The sequence below is a fragment of the Palaemon carinicauda genome, chromosome 11, assembly GCF_036898095.1.
Source record: "Palaemon carinicauda isolate YSFRI2023 chromosome 11, ASM3689809v2, whole genome shotgun sequence".
Taxonomy (NCBI): Eukaryota; Metazoa; Arthropoda; class Malacostraca; order Decapoda; family Palaemonidae; genus Palaemon; species Palaemon carinicauda.
Window position 1 is genome coordinate 61523019 of NC_090735.1, and position 19896 is coordinate 61542914.

General features: G+C 44.2%; 1 protein-coding gene across 2 annotated transcripts in view; it reads left to right on the forward strand.

Annotated features, from left to right (window-relative positions):
• The window catches only part of IntS2 (integrator complex subunit 2), a 213099-nt gene that overhangs the window by 54260 nt on the left and 138943 nt on the right, over positions 1–19896 (forward strand). For both annotated transcript variants that reach the window (XM_068383054.1, XM_068383055.1), the window contains exons 4-5: positions 892–1022; positions 17604–17813. In XM_068383054.1, the coding sequence (XP_068239155.1) occupies positions 892–1022; positions 17604–17813 (341 nt within the window). The remainder of the gene's footprint in view (positions 1–891; positions 1023–17603; positions 17814–19896) is intronic.

Here is a 19896-nt window from a genome sequence, read left to right on the forward strand (position 1 = left end):
ATTTGTACTTTAACTCTTCACTTATAGTTATAATTTGGTTTCGTGCCTTATATATATATAGTGGTATCGAAATGTCCGGGTAACGAAAAATCCTAGTCACAAAATGTCCGGTATCAAAATGTCCGGTATCAAAATGTCCAGTATCAAACTGTCCTAGAACCTGAATGTGTTGAGGTGGTTTTGCCTTGTAAAGAGAATGGAAAATGGCTGTCTGCTGAAGAAGGTGATGAATGCAAGAGTTGATGGGAGAAGTACAAAAAGAAGACCAAGGTTTGGGTGTATGGATAGAGTGGAGGTAGCTCTAGGTGATAGGAGGATAGATGTGAGAGAAGCAGAAGAGCATGCTAGAAGTAGGAATGAATGGCGATCGATTGTGATGCAGTTTCAATAGGCCCTGTTGCTTCCTCTAGCCACCTTGGTGACCGCCAAGGGTAGTAGTAGTAGGGGATTCAGCATAGGAAGTTTCATTTGTGGTGAATAACGGGGTAGGGTGGGCTGTAGCACCCTAGCAGTACCAGCCAAAATTGGCTGAATCCATCATCAGGCTGGGAGGAGCTAAAAGAAGAACCTCTTTGTTTTTGTTTTTTTATGTTGGCTACCCCTCCCAAAAATTGGGGGAAGTTCCTTTGTAGATAGATAGACAGATAGAATACAAGTTATGCTTGCATTCTAGAGTATTGCATTATTCAATTATTTTATCACATTCAGCCCTTTAACACTACACATGGAGTCCTCCTGAGTAAAATGGTCTTAGAATCTGAAAAAATGACACAAAATTCAAGTGAAAATTAAAAAATGAATACAAATCAACAAATGAGTGGTTATGTTAAACACTATGAACATATAAGGCATTTCATGAGAATATTTTATTAGTTATGATTTCTGTTATAGCTGTGACAGGTTTAGTGATGGCTGGTGATAAGCAAGATGAAGATAGCCCAAGTGGTTTGCTGCGCCTCCAAGCTGTTCGAACATTATGTCAAATGAACCCTAGCCAAGCACTTAATGTTAGAGCCCTTTGTGTAAGTATAATTGCCTCTCAACTACTTCCAGTAATATTAATATATGTTTGAAAATTTTGCAATTCTGTACGGTGCAATATCTTGTTTACTGAGAAAATTATAAGTACTTGACCTTTTATATGTGCAGTGTACTGTATAAGATGAAATGTAAACATGTCACAAAAAATCCTGTGGAATTTATTCCTATGCAGATACAAACTTCTCTGCCATGTAAATGGCTTACTCCAGCCAATAATAAAAGAAAAAGGGTTCGGTTGCATGATGGTTGGTTACCTAGCAACCCCACTGCTGGGCAGTGTTATTTGTGGCTACTTGTAGGTTTCACTTCTATCCTGGTCACCGTTACGGTAAGAGGTCTCCCCTCTTCTGTGTACGATCACAACTTAAATAATCCATATTGGATTACTCTTATGGTGCTTAGTGTCCTTTTTTTATAATTGTCACTTAGTGGGCTTATCTTTATTTATGTTACATTTGTACTTAACAATGGCTAATGCCATGGCATACAATGTTTTGTGGAATCTTCATGTGAGTATTGTAGAGAGTGGGGGTCCTCCCGGTGAGAGAGATTTCATTCTTGATACAAGAAACAAGCTAAGAGATCATTTTCCTTCCTTGTCTTCTTCCAGTAATGTTAAGAAGCTTAACCTCTTTCATGTATCGAAAGATATCCCCCATCTTGTTCCTTCATATCTTGAGCCCACTGATACTCCGGTTACAGAAGACAACGATGATAATGCTAATTCAATTATTGATGATGATAATTTCTATACAGTATGTATTATCTGTATTATCACCTAATATTGATCATGTGCCTAGTGAAACCAAGTCAGTGCTTGTTACAGATGCCTTAGCTACGGTCGCTGCGCTCCCTTAGCCAGATCCAGTCCCAGCATCCTTGGTCCCTGATTATTCAGAAATGTATAGATCTCCCTTGCCTCCCACTAGTGAATTGAGAGGTGAGCCCTGTATGGCTATTTGTTCCGTAACCTACGCTATTTATTAGAGGCATTACTTTCGGCGAAGCTAAAAGGACGAGCCATTAAGATTTAGTGAGGGTTAACTACCCATCCTTCTAGTTAGCATGCGGGGTTATGGGGTTAGCTAGCTACCTCCTTCACTCATACACCTGTGACTGTGCTTCACTTTATTTTTTGGCTCGGAGGGCGAACAGTTATTGCCGCTTTTCCTCCTCACCTATTTTGGACTGCCATTAATCTTTCTTTTTACCTCATGTTTTTCTCACTACTGTATATATATGGAAACATTCTTAATGTTTTTATATACAGTATATGTTGTAGCTTTCCTTACATTGCATGTTGCTGTGTGTGTGATAGCGCAATGCGGCAGGTTCTCAAGGGCGGAGAACCTTCCCTCCTGACCTTTCCCCCTTGGACATTGGTCATCCCGTTGGTGGATAGCCTTCCATGAGACTTGACTTGGCCGCCTTCGCAGGGGAATCATCATCCTTTGGATACTCCTCTGTTGAGCTGTTGTCATCGCCTTCCTCTCTACATGGAATCTGCTGGAGGAAGGGAATGTGGTCTTTTAAGAGCTTGACTTCGGTCTTGTTCTTTCTCAAGGTCATTGCCATTCACCTTAAATGGGCGATCGGCCGTATACTCTGCAGGGGGAACACCTTTCCCGTTTGCACGTTAGGTTGTTCTTCCAAATGGTTTCTTCATTAATTAAGTGAAATTATAATTGTTTGTAATTCACCTTTTCAGCTTCATCTCTGCGGGGAACCCCCTTCCCGCTGGAGGGTCGAGTGTTTCTCCCGAGTAGTGAATATTCTTAGCTGAATGAATTAATTGTAATTGACACCTTTCCTGGCCATGGACCAGGCTCTCCTCCGGAGGGAATTTTTGTTACATCATTTATTTTATTTTTCCTCATTTAGTGATGCCATTCTTCTTCATACGACTAAGATAGCTGACATAGAAGAGCAGTGCCGTTCGTGCCTGGGGAATCTGCTGTCACTGCGCCATCACTTTCCTGTCCTTCTGCACCTGTGACAGCTCCTGATCACACTTTCTTCGAGGAACTAGCTTCGGCTATGTTTTCTCATGCAGCACTTGATGGAGATCTTCAACTTGAACAAGGCTTGTTGATGGGAAGCAAACAGCGCTGCCTGGAGGTCTGCATCCTAGTGTAGGACTACTTTCCCTTCCGAGGGAGAGTTATCCTCCCCAGGTGTTGGGTTGTCCTCCCCTCTGAAGGACATCTTCCCTTAATCATCTTCATCATCACATTGACGCCGATTACTGTTGCTGTTTCTTTGCCTAAGACTACGGTCCACCCCTTGCTGAGTCGACTCTTCCGTTGGGGCGGAGTAGAATCCGAGGCTTGCTGCTACTGAGCAGCTTACCGATCCTCCTACCCCTTTGCGGGTTTGTCACCGTGGTCTTTGACCCCACCTATCCCGACCTTCGCCTGGTTCTTCAGTCTCTCCCGCTCGTCAATGATCTCCGGTTCATGACGCACCCTCGAGTTCTCCTTCGCGCGCCTCTCCCGGTGATGTTTGACCTTCCCAAGGGCATATCCCATCTCCAGATCATCGTTCGGCTGTACGCCGACCAGCTGTTCCGACCTATTGCAGCTCGTGTTTCTCCAGTCTCGACGATCGCTGATCACCAGCGCTCCGATAGCAATCGTCAACTTGCTGATCGTTACTTTGCTGATCTCCTGCCAATCGACAGCTCACCGATTGCCAGTTACATCATTTGCCATCATGCTGATTGCCAGCTCACCGATTGCCGGAACGCTGATCACTAGCTCAATGAGCTCCCCTACTCGTCAATGAATCCCAGTTCATAATGCACCGTTGAGGTATTGTTCACGAGCCTCCTGTCTCCAGATCATCGTTCGGCTGTTCGCCAACCAGCTTGTCTTTCTGCTAGTACCAGTCTCGCTGATCGTTAGTTTGCCAGTCTCCGATTGCCAGCTCGCCGATCACCGATTGTTAGCTTTCCGATCGCTGATCGCTAGTTCGCTGATCGCAAGCTCGCCGATTGCTAGCTAGTCTTTCACCAATGGCTAATCGTCAGCTTGTGTTGACCTCCAGTCTTGCAGATTGCTAGCTTGCTGATCATTAGCCCACTAATTGCCAATTGCCAGCTCGCTTATAGCTAGCTCACAAACCACCTATAGCTAGCGCGCCAACCACTAATCGCTAACGCTGACCTCCGATTGCTAGCTCTTCCTTCACCAATTGCTAGCTCTTCCTTCACCGATAGCCTATCGTCAGCTTGCTGACTGCTAGCTCACCAATTGCCGATCCCCGATAGTCAGCTATTGCCAGCTCGACGATCGCTGTTCACCAATCGTTAGCTCAACACTGATAGTCGAACCTTACTCTAACCATCCAGTTGTCGAATGCCAGCACTCTGAGCGTCCTCTCAGAGCTCGGAGCGCTGATCGCCAATCTCTGGCTCGTCGATCGTTAAACCATACTGTTGTACTTCAGCTTATCCGATCATCCACCAGCTCACCTATTTTGTGGTGTTCCGATCGTTAGCACGCCGATCCCTAGCTCATTGATCTCCAGCCTGCCTTGCAAGCTCAACGGTTGCCAGCCTATCTTGCCAGCTCAACGGTTGCCAGCCTATCTTGCCAGCTCAACGGTTGTCAGCCTACCTTGCCTGCTCAGTGGTTACAAGCTCAACAATCCCCAATCACAAGTCGGCGATCATCAATCGCTGATCACCCATTCCTGATCACCCTGTCGATCGCTGATTGTCTGCTCTTGCTTTCGCTAATCATCGTTCTCCAGCTCGTTGACCGATCACCAGTAGGCATCTCACTGATCACCTTTTGCCTGTGACCTCAGACTTTCCTCGGTCTTGTTCACCAGACTTACGGCCCTCATCAGACGAACTCTCCTTGTCACTTGCTCATCAACGAACTCTGGTTTGTGACTCTCCAGCTAGTTGAAACCCCCCGGTTGTTCATCCCTTAATGACCCTTTGGTATATGGCCGTTAGCCATTCAACAGTGGACTTATCTAGTGGTTCGCCATTCACCTTTGGCTCTTCGACCACCAACTCGCTGATTGTTGAGTCAATCCACCAATCAACGGCAGATCACCGCTCGCCAACTGACCAGGCAGCCATCGTCTGCTTGTCAGTCACCATCTCCGGCTCACAGATTGCCGATTCACTGATCACCGGCATCTCGCCGTTCACTGGCAGTTCGCTACTCAGACTCACTAGTCACTCCCTGCCTGTCATTCCCCAGTAGATCAGAAGGCTAAGGACACACCCCTCGCTGCTCACTGTTCGGCATCACGCCGATCTCCTAAAACAATCGGCAGGCGATCGGCAGTCCCCATCAGCAGCTTGTCGACAGGTGACTACTCGCGAGCACTCTCCAACTGCACCGTGGCTGCGATAACCAGACCTTGACCATTGTCAACGTTTGCCAGAATGACGCTGTTCTATGGAACGGCATCACCCCCATCAGGGCGCAAGTTAAGGTCAAACGTTGCCTTACCCCCTTCTTCATCAGTTAAGGCTAAATTCTCTCCCAGGGAAGAGTCCTTATGCAGGGTATCGCATCCCGATAACTCATCTCTCCCTCCACGGGTCAAGACCCCAGCATCAACAAGCTCCTGTGCAAAGGGATCCGCAAAGGAGCAGTCCCTTGGGGCCGATGTCCACACCATGTTGGAGAAGGTTGGACAAGTGTTAAGACCACGGGTCTTCATGTGCACACTAGACCTAAAGAACGCATAATTCCAGATCCCAAACCATTCATCTTTAAGGAAGTATTGGAGATTCAGTCTAGACAACGGGAAATACCATTTCAAGGCACTGTGCTTCGGTCTTTCCACAGCACCCTAAGTCTTCACCAGAGTGTTTGCCTTAGTATCATCCTGGGTTCAAAGGATCATCATCCGTCTTCTCTGTTATCTGGAGGACTGGCTGATCCTAGCAGACTTGGTGGCAACCCTTCTTCAGCATCGAGACAAACTTCTGAGGTTTTGCGAAGATTTGGTGATTATGGTAAACCTCGAGAAGTCTTCCCTACTTCCCACTCAGAAGACTGGTATACCTAAGAATGATTTTAGACACCAATCTCCACAAAACCTTCCTATCAAGAGAGAGGATAACGAGGCTGAGAAAGGTCGCAAGACCTTTTTTCAAGACGTGAAGAACTCCCAGCCCAGAAGTGGCTATGTCTCCTCCGACTCCCATCATCCCTCACCCATCTAGTTTCCAAAGGCTGCCTTAGGATTCGATCGCTCCGATTGGAATCAGGCCTTCGATTCCCCGGGCATTCTGATACCCATGGGACCAGAGGAACAGACGGACCTCAAGTGGTGGGTGGCAGATGAGAATCTACGAAAGGAAGTGGATCTTCTCATCCTCCCCCCGGACTTGATTCTGTGTTTAGACACCAAAATATGTGGAGGGGGCGACCAACGTGCTGCACCACACGATCTCAGTCCTCCAGCCAGAGTTTTAAAAGTACCTTCATATGAATCTATAAGAGATGAAGGCAGTCTTTCTGGTCCTTCAACAGTCCCATCATATCCTGGTGGGTCACTCAGTGTTGGTGATAAGCAACAACACCACAGTAGTGTCTCACATCAACAAGCGGGGAGGAATTTGTTCGTAGCCCCTATCCCATCTAGCAATAGAAATACTGAGATGGGCTGAAGCCCGCTTGGTACCACTACCAGCCGCTTCATTCTAGGCTAGAGGAATGTGCTCGCCGACAATCTGGGCAGAACATCTCAGATAATGTGTACTGAATGGTCTTTGGATCACCTAGTACTGTAGCCTACAAAGTCTTGACTTTGTGAGGCTCTCTAACCATGGATCTGCTCACAACAGCCCTAAACTTCAAGCTCCCTCTGCTCCCCAGACCCCAAGGCTCTCTGGCAAGATGCATTCCAACAATGGTGGGGACAACAACGACGTTTACGCCTTTTCCCTTTTCTTTTCGATAAGAAGGGTACTCAATAAGGCCGGAATATTGGTCAACCTTTCAATGACACTTATGGCTCCACTATGGTATCATGTGGAATGGTATCCGGATTTTTACAGCTCCTGACAGAGCCTCCAAGAGAACTCCCTTTACGACATGATCTACGCAGACAACCTCAGGTCGACATTTACCACAAAGCTGTAGCTTTGCTACGACTGCATGCCTGAGGACTACCCAGCACCTCCTCATTCACAGAGGACTTTCTCAACAAGTTGCAAAGAGGATGCCTTAATATCAACCGAAATCCTCGGCAGCAGTCTACCAGTCAAAGTAGAACGTCTTCTGTGGCTGGTGTCATGGGAAGGGTCTCTCTCCACTCTATGCCACTATTCCAGCCATAGTGGAATTCTTTGAGTATTTGTAGAAGGAAAGACGCCTTTCAGTTTTGGCAGTGAAAGGCAATTGCTTAGCCTTCAAACTAAAACAAAGGGACATCTCCTCATCGCTAGATCTTTCCTTACTCATATGGACCTATGAATTTACCTGTCCCCTGTCAGAAGTCACACCTGCCCCTCGGAACAGGGTTCGAGTTCTCTGGTCTCTAAAGAGGCCTCCCTTTCAACCACGACACCAGGCAACAGATTGCCACCTGGCAGAAGACAGTGTTCCTACTCGCTTTGACCTCAGCCAAACGGGTCAGTGAACTTCATGGTCTCTCATACAACATTGCCCATTCACGGGGAGGGGTAGAGATAACATTCAGCTTCGTCCTTGAGTTTGTTACCAAGACTCAGATTCCAGGGGTGACGTATCCTAGATTCGACCCCTTCCGGAGATAACAAGTCGCTGCTCTGTAATTGAGGATCCAGATCATCTGTTACTGTTCCCAGGAAGGAGTTTGCTGCTCTACCTCAAGAGAACAGCAACAGCCCACCCCCGGGTGCCTATGCTTGTCGTCAGCACCGGGAGAGACGTGGAGGATCACCAAAATCACCATCTCAGCATGGATTCACAGTCATCAATTACAGTCTGAATCCAGAGCCTCCTGCAACACGTCGACCCAGAGCTCATGATGTCGAGCATAGCTACGTCCTTGGCCTTCAAAAGAGATTAATCTGTGACACAGCTTCTACAAGTAATGGTGTTAAAGCACCAGACAACTTTCACAGCCCATTATCTGGAAGACGTGACCCACAGGAGCTCGATACCATCTGTGTCGGTCCTCAAGCTCCCTATTGGACAAGTAGCAGAAGGTTGAGGGCTCTATTACCCGGTTTTAGTCTACGTGAATGAAAAGGAATGACTGACTCATTTTCTTTTCTTGATCCTCCCCTCTCATGCGGGAAACAACAGCTTGTATTCTCTGCATAAACTGACCTCAACCACTGCAGGTAAACCATTGCTCCCTTGTTTACCTAGTACAGTATTGTGTCAATACTGTTGCGTCCCCATACCCTGCATTAAGGGATTGGGAAAGCCTTAGTTACCACAGTTATTTCCTACAAAGGCTAAATAACTTTTACCTTCACAGTCTCATAGCTTGCGTAGGTTGCAGACCTTGTATAGCAAGGTTTAGCGAGGTGTTGGAGTATTCTTATTTTTGGAACTGACCTTCTCAAAAAAAAGGAGTCCCCTAGTAAAGCTAAAAAGCCAAATTTGCAGGGATGTCCACCCTCCTAATGGGTGAGTCACTGCTAATAAATAGTGTAGGTTTGTACAGTAATCCTGTTATGGAACAGATGACAAATTTGGAGATATGTATTTTTCCTAATGATACAAACCTTTAGCTATTTATACAAACCTACTTGCCGACCCTGTCCCCCCTTGAAGTACTACCTTCAAACAAAGTGAAACACAGTTACAGGTCTGTGAGTGAAGGGGGTAGATAGCCACCCCTCTACCCCCGCGCTAACTAGCGGGATGGTAAGTCAACCCTCGCTAAATTTACCCCTATTAAATAGCTAAAGGTTTTTATCATTAGGAAAAATACAAATTATCTCTGAATTTGTCATTTCTATCCAAGATGACTTAATTTTTCGAGGTATCTCTTATCAAGGCGTTGAAAGTCTCCTCCCCCCAGTTCCCGTATACAGAACCCTAGAGTGAAGACTGTAACTTCGCCCCCCCCCCCAACCCCACCCACCCCACCCCACCTCACCCCCGCATGGTTCCTCAGCACTTCTCCCCTCTAAAGAGTTCCCTGGATTTGTCCTAGAACTTCCCATTACCCTTGCAAATTATGACTGTTTGACTTTACAACCACTTTTTCATGTAAATAGTAAACTACTAGGACACTTTTTCCTTAGAAATAATCTATTTTATTATATAAAAATTAATTCATTTATCTAGGTAAGTTAGTATATTCTTTTATTGATAATATGCAGTATGCATTTTAAATGGAAAATATATTAAGAAATGTTTTGCTATCTGTTGAGTTCATGCTTTATCATGTCTGATGACGTCATATTTCTGGCGAAACCACAGAAAACGAGCTGGCAAATCGAGTGATTTTCTTTCAATTGGCTATCGATTAATGTTATTATTCCCATAATCGAAATATCGAGTAATGATACAAAGTATCTCATGGGTCTGTAGCGTTTGTTATGAGTACTGTACTACATAGTGTAAATTTGACTCTGCAACTATGACAGAATATCATATTTTACATGAGTTTCATTTTCTTTGTTTCATCTCAGAAAGTAGATCAATATTTATCTAATGAAAGTACAGTACACTAATAGGACAAATATTTTCTTTAAGTAATATATTTTCTTTTACATTAAAAAAATGGCTATGTTAGTATTTTTTTCTTGCAAGAAAAACAGAGAATGATTTTACATACTTCACAAGTCATTCTTTGTCAAGTTTATATCGCAGCGCACACGTCTGGTGATGACATCTTTCGAGCAGGAGCGGAGTGGCTGGAGTGATTTCGTATTGATTCGTTAATGAGTAATCTTATTATTCGCATTATCAAAACATTGAGTAACGATACCAAGTAGTTCAGTGGTCTGTATCAGTTGTTATGAGTAGCCTATAGTACTATTTACTGTAAATTTAAGAAAAGAATACTGTCTGTCTGATGACGTCATATTTCTGGCAGAAGGCGAGCCAAGAAATGTAGTGATTTCCTTTTGATACTTTACTGAGTAATATTAGCACAGTACTGTATTCCCATTATCCAAACATTATAAACGATACTCCTTGTTATTCGTATGTGCATATAATTTCAATATAACTGATGACTACCAAAAGTAAAATAAAAGTAATTGTTGATTACTGAAATGCTCCCAAAAATAAAAAGTAGAATACAAACAAAGTTACACAATAATGTCTAAGCATTTGCCAGCATTTGCCCCACCAGCGGTCACTTTGCTAATGTTTGCCTAGCTATTGCTCACCTCACCAGCTTTCACCTCGCCAATGTTCTACAGCCCTCACCAGTGTTTGCCTTGCTGTTACTTAGCTCTCCAGTGTTCCCTTTGCCAATGTTCTACAGCACTTGCCAGTGTTTACCAACGCTCTCCTCACCAATGTTCACCAGTCCTCACTTCACCAAATGATTTTGCAAGACCTTACTTACTAACCCTATATGGGAACCTGACTAGTGTCGTTGCCAACGCTCAGCGGCACTCACTAACGCTCACTTCACCAAATGAGTTTGCAAGACTTTACTTACCAACCTTCTATAGGAACCTGGCTAATGTTAGTGTTGTTTCAATGCTTAGGAAATTAATCTGACCATACAAGACTATTTATTTTCATAAGAGATAGCTTACCTGACACTAAGGAAAGGTGCACAGGGAACTCCCCCTCTCTGACGAGGTCTGTGCAACTACAGGTGCTCGCTTATTACTACTACTACTACTACTGAAGTGCTGTGCCCTGAACATTGACGGTCAGTTGCCTCCACCTTTCCCTGTCTCTAGCCATTTGTGTCACTTGATTTGGTATATAATTACCCTCCAAGCTAACACCCCCATTATAAATGTAATAAATGGATGAAATGAGCTACTTGGTTATGCATGCACACTCGCCCATACGACTGCCAGACCTCGCCAAGAAGGTAGAAACCTTGGATTCTACAAGTTTCGTTAGACGAAACCCTCAAGGATTATTGCCGTAATTTAGGATGCTTGCCGACAATTTGTGGCCGCCGTATGCCACCATTGTGCCTCCAGGGCACAATGAGTGGCACAATGAGTCTCATTAGATATAGTCATGCCGGGTTATTTCCGCATATAGAAATGCTTAACTACCGCTTGCAGCTGCCTCATCCCACTGTTGTTCGGAAGAGGAGTCTCTGGAAACATAATCCTTCAATGTTATTATGTTGGACTTCTCTCTATGGGCTAGAGAGCTCATCTGAATGCTCACTTGGTATCAATCTCTGATCCCTTGCGATCCCTGCCTCACTCTGTTAAGCCCTCAAGGCACAATGATCTTGTGAGACATAACCCTTCTAGGTTATTCCTTTAAGCCTCCAGGGCACAACGAGTCTCTTTAGATATAATCATGCCGGGTTATTGCTGCATATAGGAATACTTTCCAATCGCTTGCGGCTCCCTCATCCCACTGTTGTTCGGAAGACGTGGGTCTGGAAACATAATCCTTCAGGGTTACTATGTTGGACTTCTCTCTATGGGCTAGAAAGCTAATCAGAATGCTCACTTTGCATCGATCTCTGATTCCTTGCGATCTCCCCCTCACTCTGTTAAGCCATCAAGGTACAATGATCTTGTGAGACCTAACCCTTCTAGATTATTCCTTTAAGCCTCTATTCCCAATGAGAAGGAATCAGCTCATGCTTACTTTTACGAATGATAGCAAACATATATTTGATTACAATTACACTTGTCACACCCATGGGGCCGGCAAGTCCCTACTACCAATAGAGATCTCATCGCTTCACTAGCTACGTTAGCTACATGTGCCCCTCATAGGCACACAAATGCTCACTAACATTTTCATGGTCACTATGCTATAACTAGTCAATGATCATTTTCCTTTTGAGCAATGATTGTATGCTTAGTCGCACTCCATGAGCTACTACGTAGGTACTCACACACAGAGACGCGCTTGTGAGCTCAGTGTCGTGCACGGAGCTTACCCTAAGTCAGGAAAGTTGTGTTCTGACACTTCTGCATGCGGGGAAGCAAGCTACTACTCCCAACGAAGTCCGTTCACTTCATCAGTTGCATGCACTACCCTCGCTGGCGGATGCATGCCCGAGAGTAGTAGCAAGGGCTACTTACTATCACACAGAACAGTTGGAACTTTATTCTAATGCATTCTTTTCTCATTCAATGGTTGTATCCCAGGGGGGGAAGTTGGGTTATTGATAACCTGCCTACTATCGTGTAACCAAACATTGTAGTCTACCCCCAAGTGGGCAACCTCCCGTCATAGAGATCAGGTCCTCCCTGACATCTCTGGATCGTACGTCTAAATATCAAAAGTGCTTAGACTTTGAAACTTTGCATTAACAAGTCTATTCTCTTGAGAGGGACTATTCAGAGCTTATGAGTTTTGCTGATTAGGAATGGAGAAATATGAAACGTATTTGCTTTTTCTAATGGATACCTATCATCAGGGAAAAGAAGGTCACGTTTGCTAAAATTTATCTATGTTCTTCAATCAATTTTCGGGTGCAACAAACCATTCAGGCCAAACCTGCATCTTTGTCCTGCCCCAGGGTAACCCATTGCTGGGGATTCCTGCTGTAATTTGAGGTAATTTACCATCTGGAGTGGTTTAAAGCAGAACTTTGCACACTACTACCTATCAGACAAATATGGTTGAAGCTACGTCTCAATCTTGTCCTTCCGAAATAATCGCTTGCGACCAATTGTTTGACTAGGGAGATTCGCTGTAATCCAATTACCCACTTGAGATTACTGGCTACTCCGGTGTTTACCAATCTGTAGCAGATAGGCATGGCTAGCTCTCATTGTAGTAATGTCAGTTGGAGGACAGGGTTCACCTTCCCTTTACAAAGACAGGTGCTTGCAACTGATCGCATGTCTTGACAGCGATTAAATTGAATTTTTATTTGTCAAGCAACCTCTCAGTGCCCTCAATGATCTTTGTTCCTCTCAAGTGTTTGATGGAATTGGAAGTAAAGACTAGTTTTCTCCTGAAACAGTTGCTGGTACAAACTCTCTCTCCTTTCCTCAAGTCACGATACGAGTTATAGCATGTGAAATCACGCTCCAGGGAAGGAAGTCAGCAGTGCCTCCAACTCTAGGGCAAGTGGAGGTCGGTATTGCTCTCGCCAGAAAGCCCTTCACTCTCACTCGCCTCATTTAGGAAGGATGCCACAAAATTAAGGGTTAAGATAAAGACCCTAGAGTCAGACAGCCCTGATCCTCTGTGCAAAGGGACACGTCACACTTCTTTTCTCCTTTCATTGACTAGACATTCAGTGACTTTGACCACTGGTTACCACTGAGGTTATCCTTTCAGAATTGATTTGCCAGCACAGAGTACGAAGCTCCGGCCGACGCTCAACCCCTTAAGTGTTCACAAAAACATTCACTCTAGTTGCAACCGGTGTCCCTCCTCGTCCATTAGATAAGTGGTTAAATTCTAGCTGACTGAGTGGAGATGTTTCTCCGACATTAAGTCAACCTTTGGGGTTTTCCCCATTCGTGAAAGAACTGCTAGAATTTAACATAGTAATCCATGAGAACTGGCATTTTTAAAAAGGCAAATAACCTCTAAAAGAGACAAAGTTGCTGCATCCAAATCAGGAATAAAGACTCGGAGGAAACAGCATGTCCCTTCCTCAGGCAAGACTTCCTATGATGCATTAATGGCTGAGCCAAATGTAGTGTCTGACCGACTTCGAGTGGCCCCAACAAAAGTCATAGCTTAGTCCCCTTTAGGGGCAACTGTTCCTTTCGGTATTAGCAGGAATTCTACGGACTTATGAGTCTGATAGGATCAGAACAATAGAGACCAGAGCTGTGAGGTAGAGATCACCAACTTCCTCAGAGGAGTAGACCTTCTCTCTCCTCCCCCACGTTTCATGATTTTGGGGAATGCATAAAAAGATAGGCGGGGCTTACCTGTCATGACACATGGCTTCTGAGCTATGTTCCAACACCTATGGGAAGTGCCACTTCAGTCTTCCTGGATTAGAATGCAATGTTGCTTACTCTTAATCTTTTGTAACAAATCCCTTCTTGTGACACTATAGTGTTTTCAACAGAGCACAATGGTAGTAGAATACCCAGACAAGGTTTACTAGGCATGGCATATAACACTCAATGAAAGATTTTTCTTTGCATAACTACTGTCTGTCTAGCCGTTAGAAGATGGAGTTAAATGGGAGACAACTCGATTACCTTCGGCAACCCAATTCAGTGTCAGATGACCTTCACCGACAAGGAAACTTCTTAGCATGTATTTTGACCTGGCGTACTCAGATATTAGGCTTCGAGGATCTTTCTCTCCGGTTAGCCATCTAAGTCTTGTCCCTGACAGGAATTGTGGACAAGTTACCAGACCAGGACGTCTCTTGTCCGGAAGTTCTTTTAAGGTACAGTTAACCATTACGGGATAACCAGGCACCTCTAGGAGAGGCCGTCCGACATCCGTTTAATGCGTATGGGCTTCCTACCCTTTATGTCTGAGGAGGAGACTCATTCATAGAAGGATATTGACAGAGCAATTGATGACCCTAATAGCTCCACAGTGGCAGCAAGTAGAATAACACCCAGATCCTCTATTCCTGGCTATAGAGATATTGAGTGTACTGTTCTCTCCTTTTCAGAGCTACTCATAACATGATAAGTTGTGTCCCTATGACCCCTCACCTGGAGGGTATTCGGCATCAGCTCCTTCAGAGAGACTTTTTCACAAGCAGTAACGAAAAGGGTTGCTAGATACCCCAGTAGGTCATCAGTCGCCTCCTATCAGGCGAAGTGGTCTATCAGCTAAGATTGAGATTAGGGAAAGAGGCAGGCCTCACACGACTTGATACCTCTTTGCCTTGGATGGCGAAGCTTGCTATAGCCTCGGGAGGGAAGACCTGCTCGGTCTCGACCGTGGCACGATGCCACTCGACTTTGAGTGTGTCTTCTATTGTGAACAAGTCAACTTTCCCTCGATGAAATTTTTTTGCCTTTTTCAAAGTGTTGAGCTTACTGATTCCAAAATCAGAAGTTAGACCTCCTCCTCAGAGTGTTGTTCTTTTACCACACATTTTGATAACTTTAAAAACAATAATAATTTTGATAATAATAACTTTAATCATTTTAGTACTCAGAAAGGAGGATTTCATACCTGTAGTCAATCCTCAGAACATTACTTGACTCTTAAGACGGTTCTTTCCCTCTCAGTTTGGCCTCAGTGATGAGTCTCTTCTACGACATATCTCAGCTAGTGGATAGAGATTTAGTAACACTCGACTTCATCCCTGAGCCTGTTGCCAAGCCTCAGACTCCAGCTGTAGCTATCCAGAAGTTCTGGCCCTTCCAGATTGAATGTGTCTGTACCTCATCCTTTGACCCAGAGCATTTGTTACTCTGTACTATGAATGCGTGGAGGCACCATCTTATATGATATAGAGTAGCTCACTGGGACATGAACAAGTTTTGTGTGAACACGGTCATATCATGTCTAGGATTTAGAAAGAACTGCTCTGTTATGCAGGTTTTTCACTCCAGTGTGTGGAAGCATCAGTCGACCTTCACAGCCACGACCTGCAAGACGTAACCTACAAGAACCTAGACACCTAGATCCTGTGATGGCACCATAACATATAGTTTAAGATACTTCAGCTCCCTTGCAGGACGGTCGAGGGCAGACATTTCCCGGGATTATTCTGGGATGAATGGAAGAGTGACTGGCCTCTCTCCTTTCATCTTCGCTGCCTTAGACACAGCACTCATAAAACTCTGCCTCTGTCTGCAGATAAAAACCATATCCCATGTGTAGCTTAAAGTATGGTACATATTTGTTATGTCCCCTCCCTCCCAGTGAGGTGAAGTCTGGCAATAGCTAAGTTAAGCATGTAGTTCAACTCCAAACAATTCCTTACCAGATCAAGTCATAGTTCTTAGTTCACACACAACTACATCAATTGCCCAGCACATTAGCTCTCTCACACACATTCTGAGAGTTAGAAAGGTGTCAGGGTGTCTCTATTAAACTCACGTTAAGCACAGAATCACACCCAGGGTCAGAAATCAGCCTGGTGGTTTAGGAGTTCCACCCACCTAAGGGGGAGTCTCCACTGTAAAGAGCAAAAGGGTTTGTATTCGTGTCATAACAAATGACAAATTAGGAAAGAATTTGCATTTTTCCGATGTATACAAATCTTGAGCTCTTTACACATATCTGTCCTGCCATCACCCAAGCCCCAAGAAAGTCCTGCCTGCAATTGAAAAATGAAGATATTTCACTGAGGTGTGTGTGTGAGTTGGGTAGTTGGTTTATCCCCCGATAACTAGCTAAAAAGTCTTTAGGCTAGTTTTCAGCTTTTGCTGAATTAATATCCACTGTAAAGAGCTCAAGGTTTGTATAATAAGGAAAAATACAGATTATTTCAAAATTTGTCATATTAGATCCAAGATTCCAAACTTATTTGTGAGCACAGGCTGCTCAAATTTCATTTTGGCTAAAAGAAGCAATTATGAGAGCAATAAATTCTGAGGAGACGCATCACCAGGGACCCTCCTCGACTACATGATGTCCATGGTGTTGCAGCAACCCTGGCATTCCGTAAGAACCACGCAGTAGCCAAAGTTCTCAGAGCAGGTGTCTGGAAAAGACCGAACACTCACGGATCAGTACCTGAAAGATTGTTCTCATAGATCTTTAAACACCTTTTCTTTAAGCCCTATTTTAGCTCAACAAATAGTCTAGCTTAAGCTCTTACAGGACACCTAATTGTTTATCAAGGTGTCAGTTATTCTCTATAAGGGTATGAAATGTAGATCAAGTCAGATTGTACTCACAAGACAGACATGGAATACTTGCCTGGATCACACCCCTAATGCAAGTAAAAATAAGCTTTTTTCATTTATAATAATTTTATTTGATACACTAAATTTGTTTGATGCTTGATTTTCATATGGCTTTATCTGTTTTAGACTGGATCTCAAATAATTGAACACTACGACCCTGCCTCTTTACGAGTTGGTTGGATTGTCTTCATACATACCCACTTTTAGCCTTTGCTCCTACCTAATGCACTTTTAACTGTCAGAGAGAGAGTGAAAACCTCTTAACGGAGATTTCTCTCGAACTAAAGAAGACTCTTTTAAATGACTTGGAAGTTTGTATCTGCGTAGGAATAAACTTAAAATTTTAAAAACAATTTTTTTTTTTCCTAGCTGTACAGACCTGAGTCATTTACTCTCAACCAACCCCCTATTCTTTGACCTGAATAGAGTGAAGCCTACTGGCAGCTATACATAACACTGCATAGCAGCGAGCTTGCTAGGTAACCAGTCATGATGCAACCTAACCCTTTTTCTTTTATTATTGTATGGTTGTAGAAAATGGAACTAGGAGTAACCCATTTTAATGACTCAGGTTTGTATAGGTAGGAAAAATACAAATTGTTTTTAAAATTTGTAGTATTTTTTTTTTTTTTAAAGTACTGCATTGTGTAACTAACTTGGATTTATGCCTTAACAGGTGGAACAGTGTCGAATGCCAGGTCTGGCCGTATACTTGACTCTGGATGCAGGAGTAAGCAATGTTTGTGCATCAGGGACTGTTGGGGGAATTGGAACAGTTTATGGAGGAGAGAGTGGAGATGTAGTTAGTTTTATCACTGGCCTTCTCCTTTCCCATAACCATCAGCAACGCACGTGGTTTGCACAGTTTGTCAAAAGTGGACAGAGGGTAAGTGATAATTGTGTTGTGTTGGAAATTAGTAATAAATGGATGTGTTGAGACAAATTTTCATCTTTAATTTTGAAAGTATCCTCCTGCACAAATGGAAACTGCTGTTGAAGTTGACAGTTTTTGGGTTGGTGAGGAGCAGGTCCTGACCACCTCCCTTGCATAATAATACCCACTCTTTTGGAGGTCATCATGGATAGATGTCTTGCTTAGCATATTGCTACCCTGCTGTCTCGCTGTTGAGGCTTTGTCACTTTAGTATATTTATGTATTGTTACTTTATTTTGGGTTTTTGTTCTGTCTCATTGCTGTGAGCTATGTATTTAAAAAGAGTTTTAGTGATCATTGAAGGTACAGTATATGGAAGAAAATAGGGAGTGTGAGGAATATATTTCTTTTATGGGTTGTATTTTTATACCTGCTTCTCCAAGCTCTTTTAAGATTATGAAAGACTTCCCTATTTTTAGAATTTTTTTTGTTCTTAAATTTTGCCATGTTTTAGATACATTACACTATTGTCTATCTGTCTTGTGTTCATTATGTGACTGTCATCCTAAATTATTCGATAAAAGTTTATGGTAGGCATGACAAATTCTATTTGTGTTCGATCTACCGGAATTCAGACATGGATGATTCTATCTTCGATTGTCTTCTTACCATTATGGCTAAGATACAGAAAAATGTTAGAAATGTTGTATATGTTCTTGTTGCTGATTTCAATGCTCACATAGGGTGTGGTTGGTTCTGTTTCTCCTACTGATTGCATGGCTTAAGAGCTTTGGACTTTGCTTCTGAATCAGGCTGTGAACAAATTATAAGAGAAGTTACTCACAGGTCTGGTAACTGCTTGAGCCTAGTATACACTGATGCTCCTGGCATTATAACAAGTAAGATTGGTTCTCCAGTTGAGACATCTGATCATGCCTTAATTTCATTAGCAGTGAAGACTGAGCAACCTGTCCCTGATGGATTTAGTAGTGAAGACTGAGCAGCCTGTACCTGATGTGCCATACTCATGTAAGATTTATATAAAATCTCAAGCAGATTGGGATGGCACTTTGAGTGATCTTTTAAACTTGAATTGTTCCAACACAGAGTACTTACTTAGAACTACTTTCTTAGGAGTTACTGGTAACTCTTCCCAACCGACCAGAATTTTGTGTAGTTTACCCTATTCCCATTTTCTATGGGTGACCTCAGGCGGAGTGATACGCGCCCTGAGGCGACCCGGGGTCAGAGAGCGTGCTAGATTAGGTCGTGCTCCTCAGTAAGTTTCTGGTCGCGACGTGATTCACATCCCGCCGCGCTCTCTCTTACCCAGTGCGCCCCTATGTCCCCCCGACCCTTTGTGTTTACCACGTGGTTCCTGTGCCCGTATCCTTACCCCTTTCCCTTGTGCCCTTGTGTCTCTTGGTGTTAGTGTTTTTATTATGGAGCATCCACGCCGATCCCCTGGGCCTGTGGCCGGTAAGTCTTGTGGGGCTTTCCTTTCGAAGTCCGAGGTTGATCCACACTCGCATTGTTCGTCATGTAGGGGCAAAGTATGCTCCCCTACCGCCACGTGTTCGGAGTGCGAGTCTTGGGGCGAGATTCAGTGGGTCCTTTATGGCACTAAGAAGAAGAAGTCGTCCAAGAAATCGCCCAAGAAAGCTACCGCGTCCTCTGCTTTGGTGTCCCCGGATGCCTCGTCGGAACGTGGTTCCCTTCCATCTGGGTAGGGGTCGAGGTAAGTCCGTTGCAGGGAAGCGGCCCATTGTCCTCCCCAAAGAGTCTGAATTACCTGTGGGAGAAGTTTCTGAGGTATTACAGGCATGTGTGAGGCCTGAGGGAAGTGCGGTAGAGTGTGTGGGAGACGAGGTCCTGGTGCCCGCAGGGCCCGTTTCTACCGAAGACCCGATGTGGGGGAAGTCAGGTACTACCTCTTCTCCCCATCTTGGGCGTGTGTTTCAGGTACTTCGGCCGCCGGGGGGGATGCCGAGAAAGGCCATTCATCAAATTCGGACCCCGTCATTTGGGATATCCCTAGAACACCCTGCAGGTCACCCTTCAGACTAGAAGAGGAGTTTGACCATTGGATCGGCCG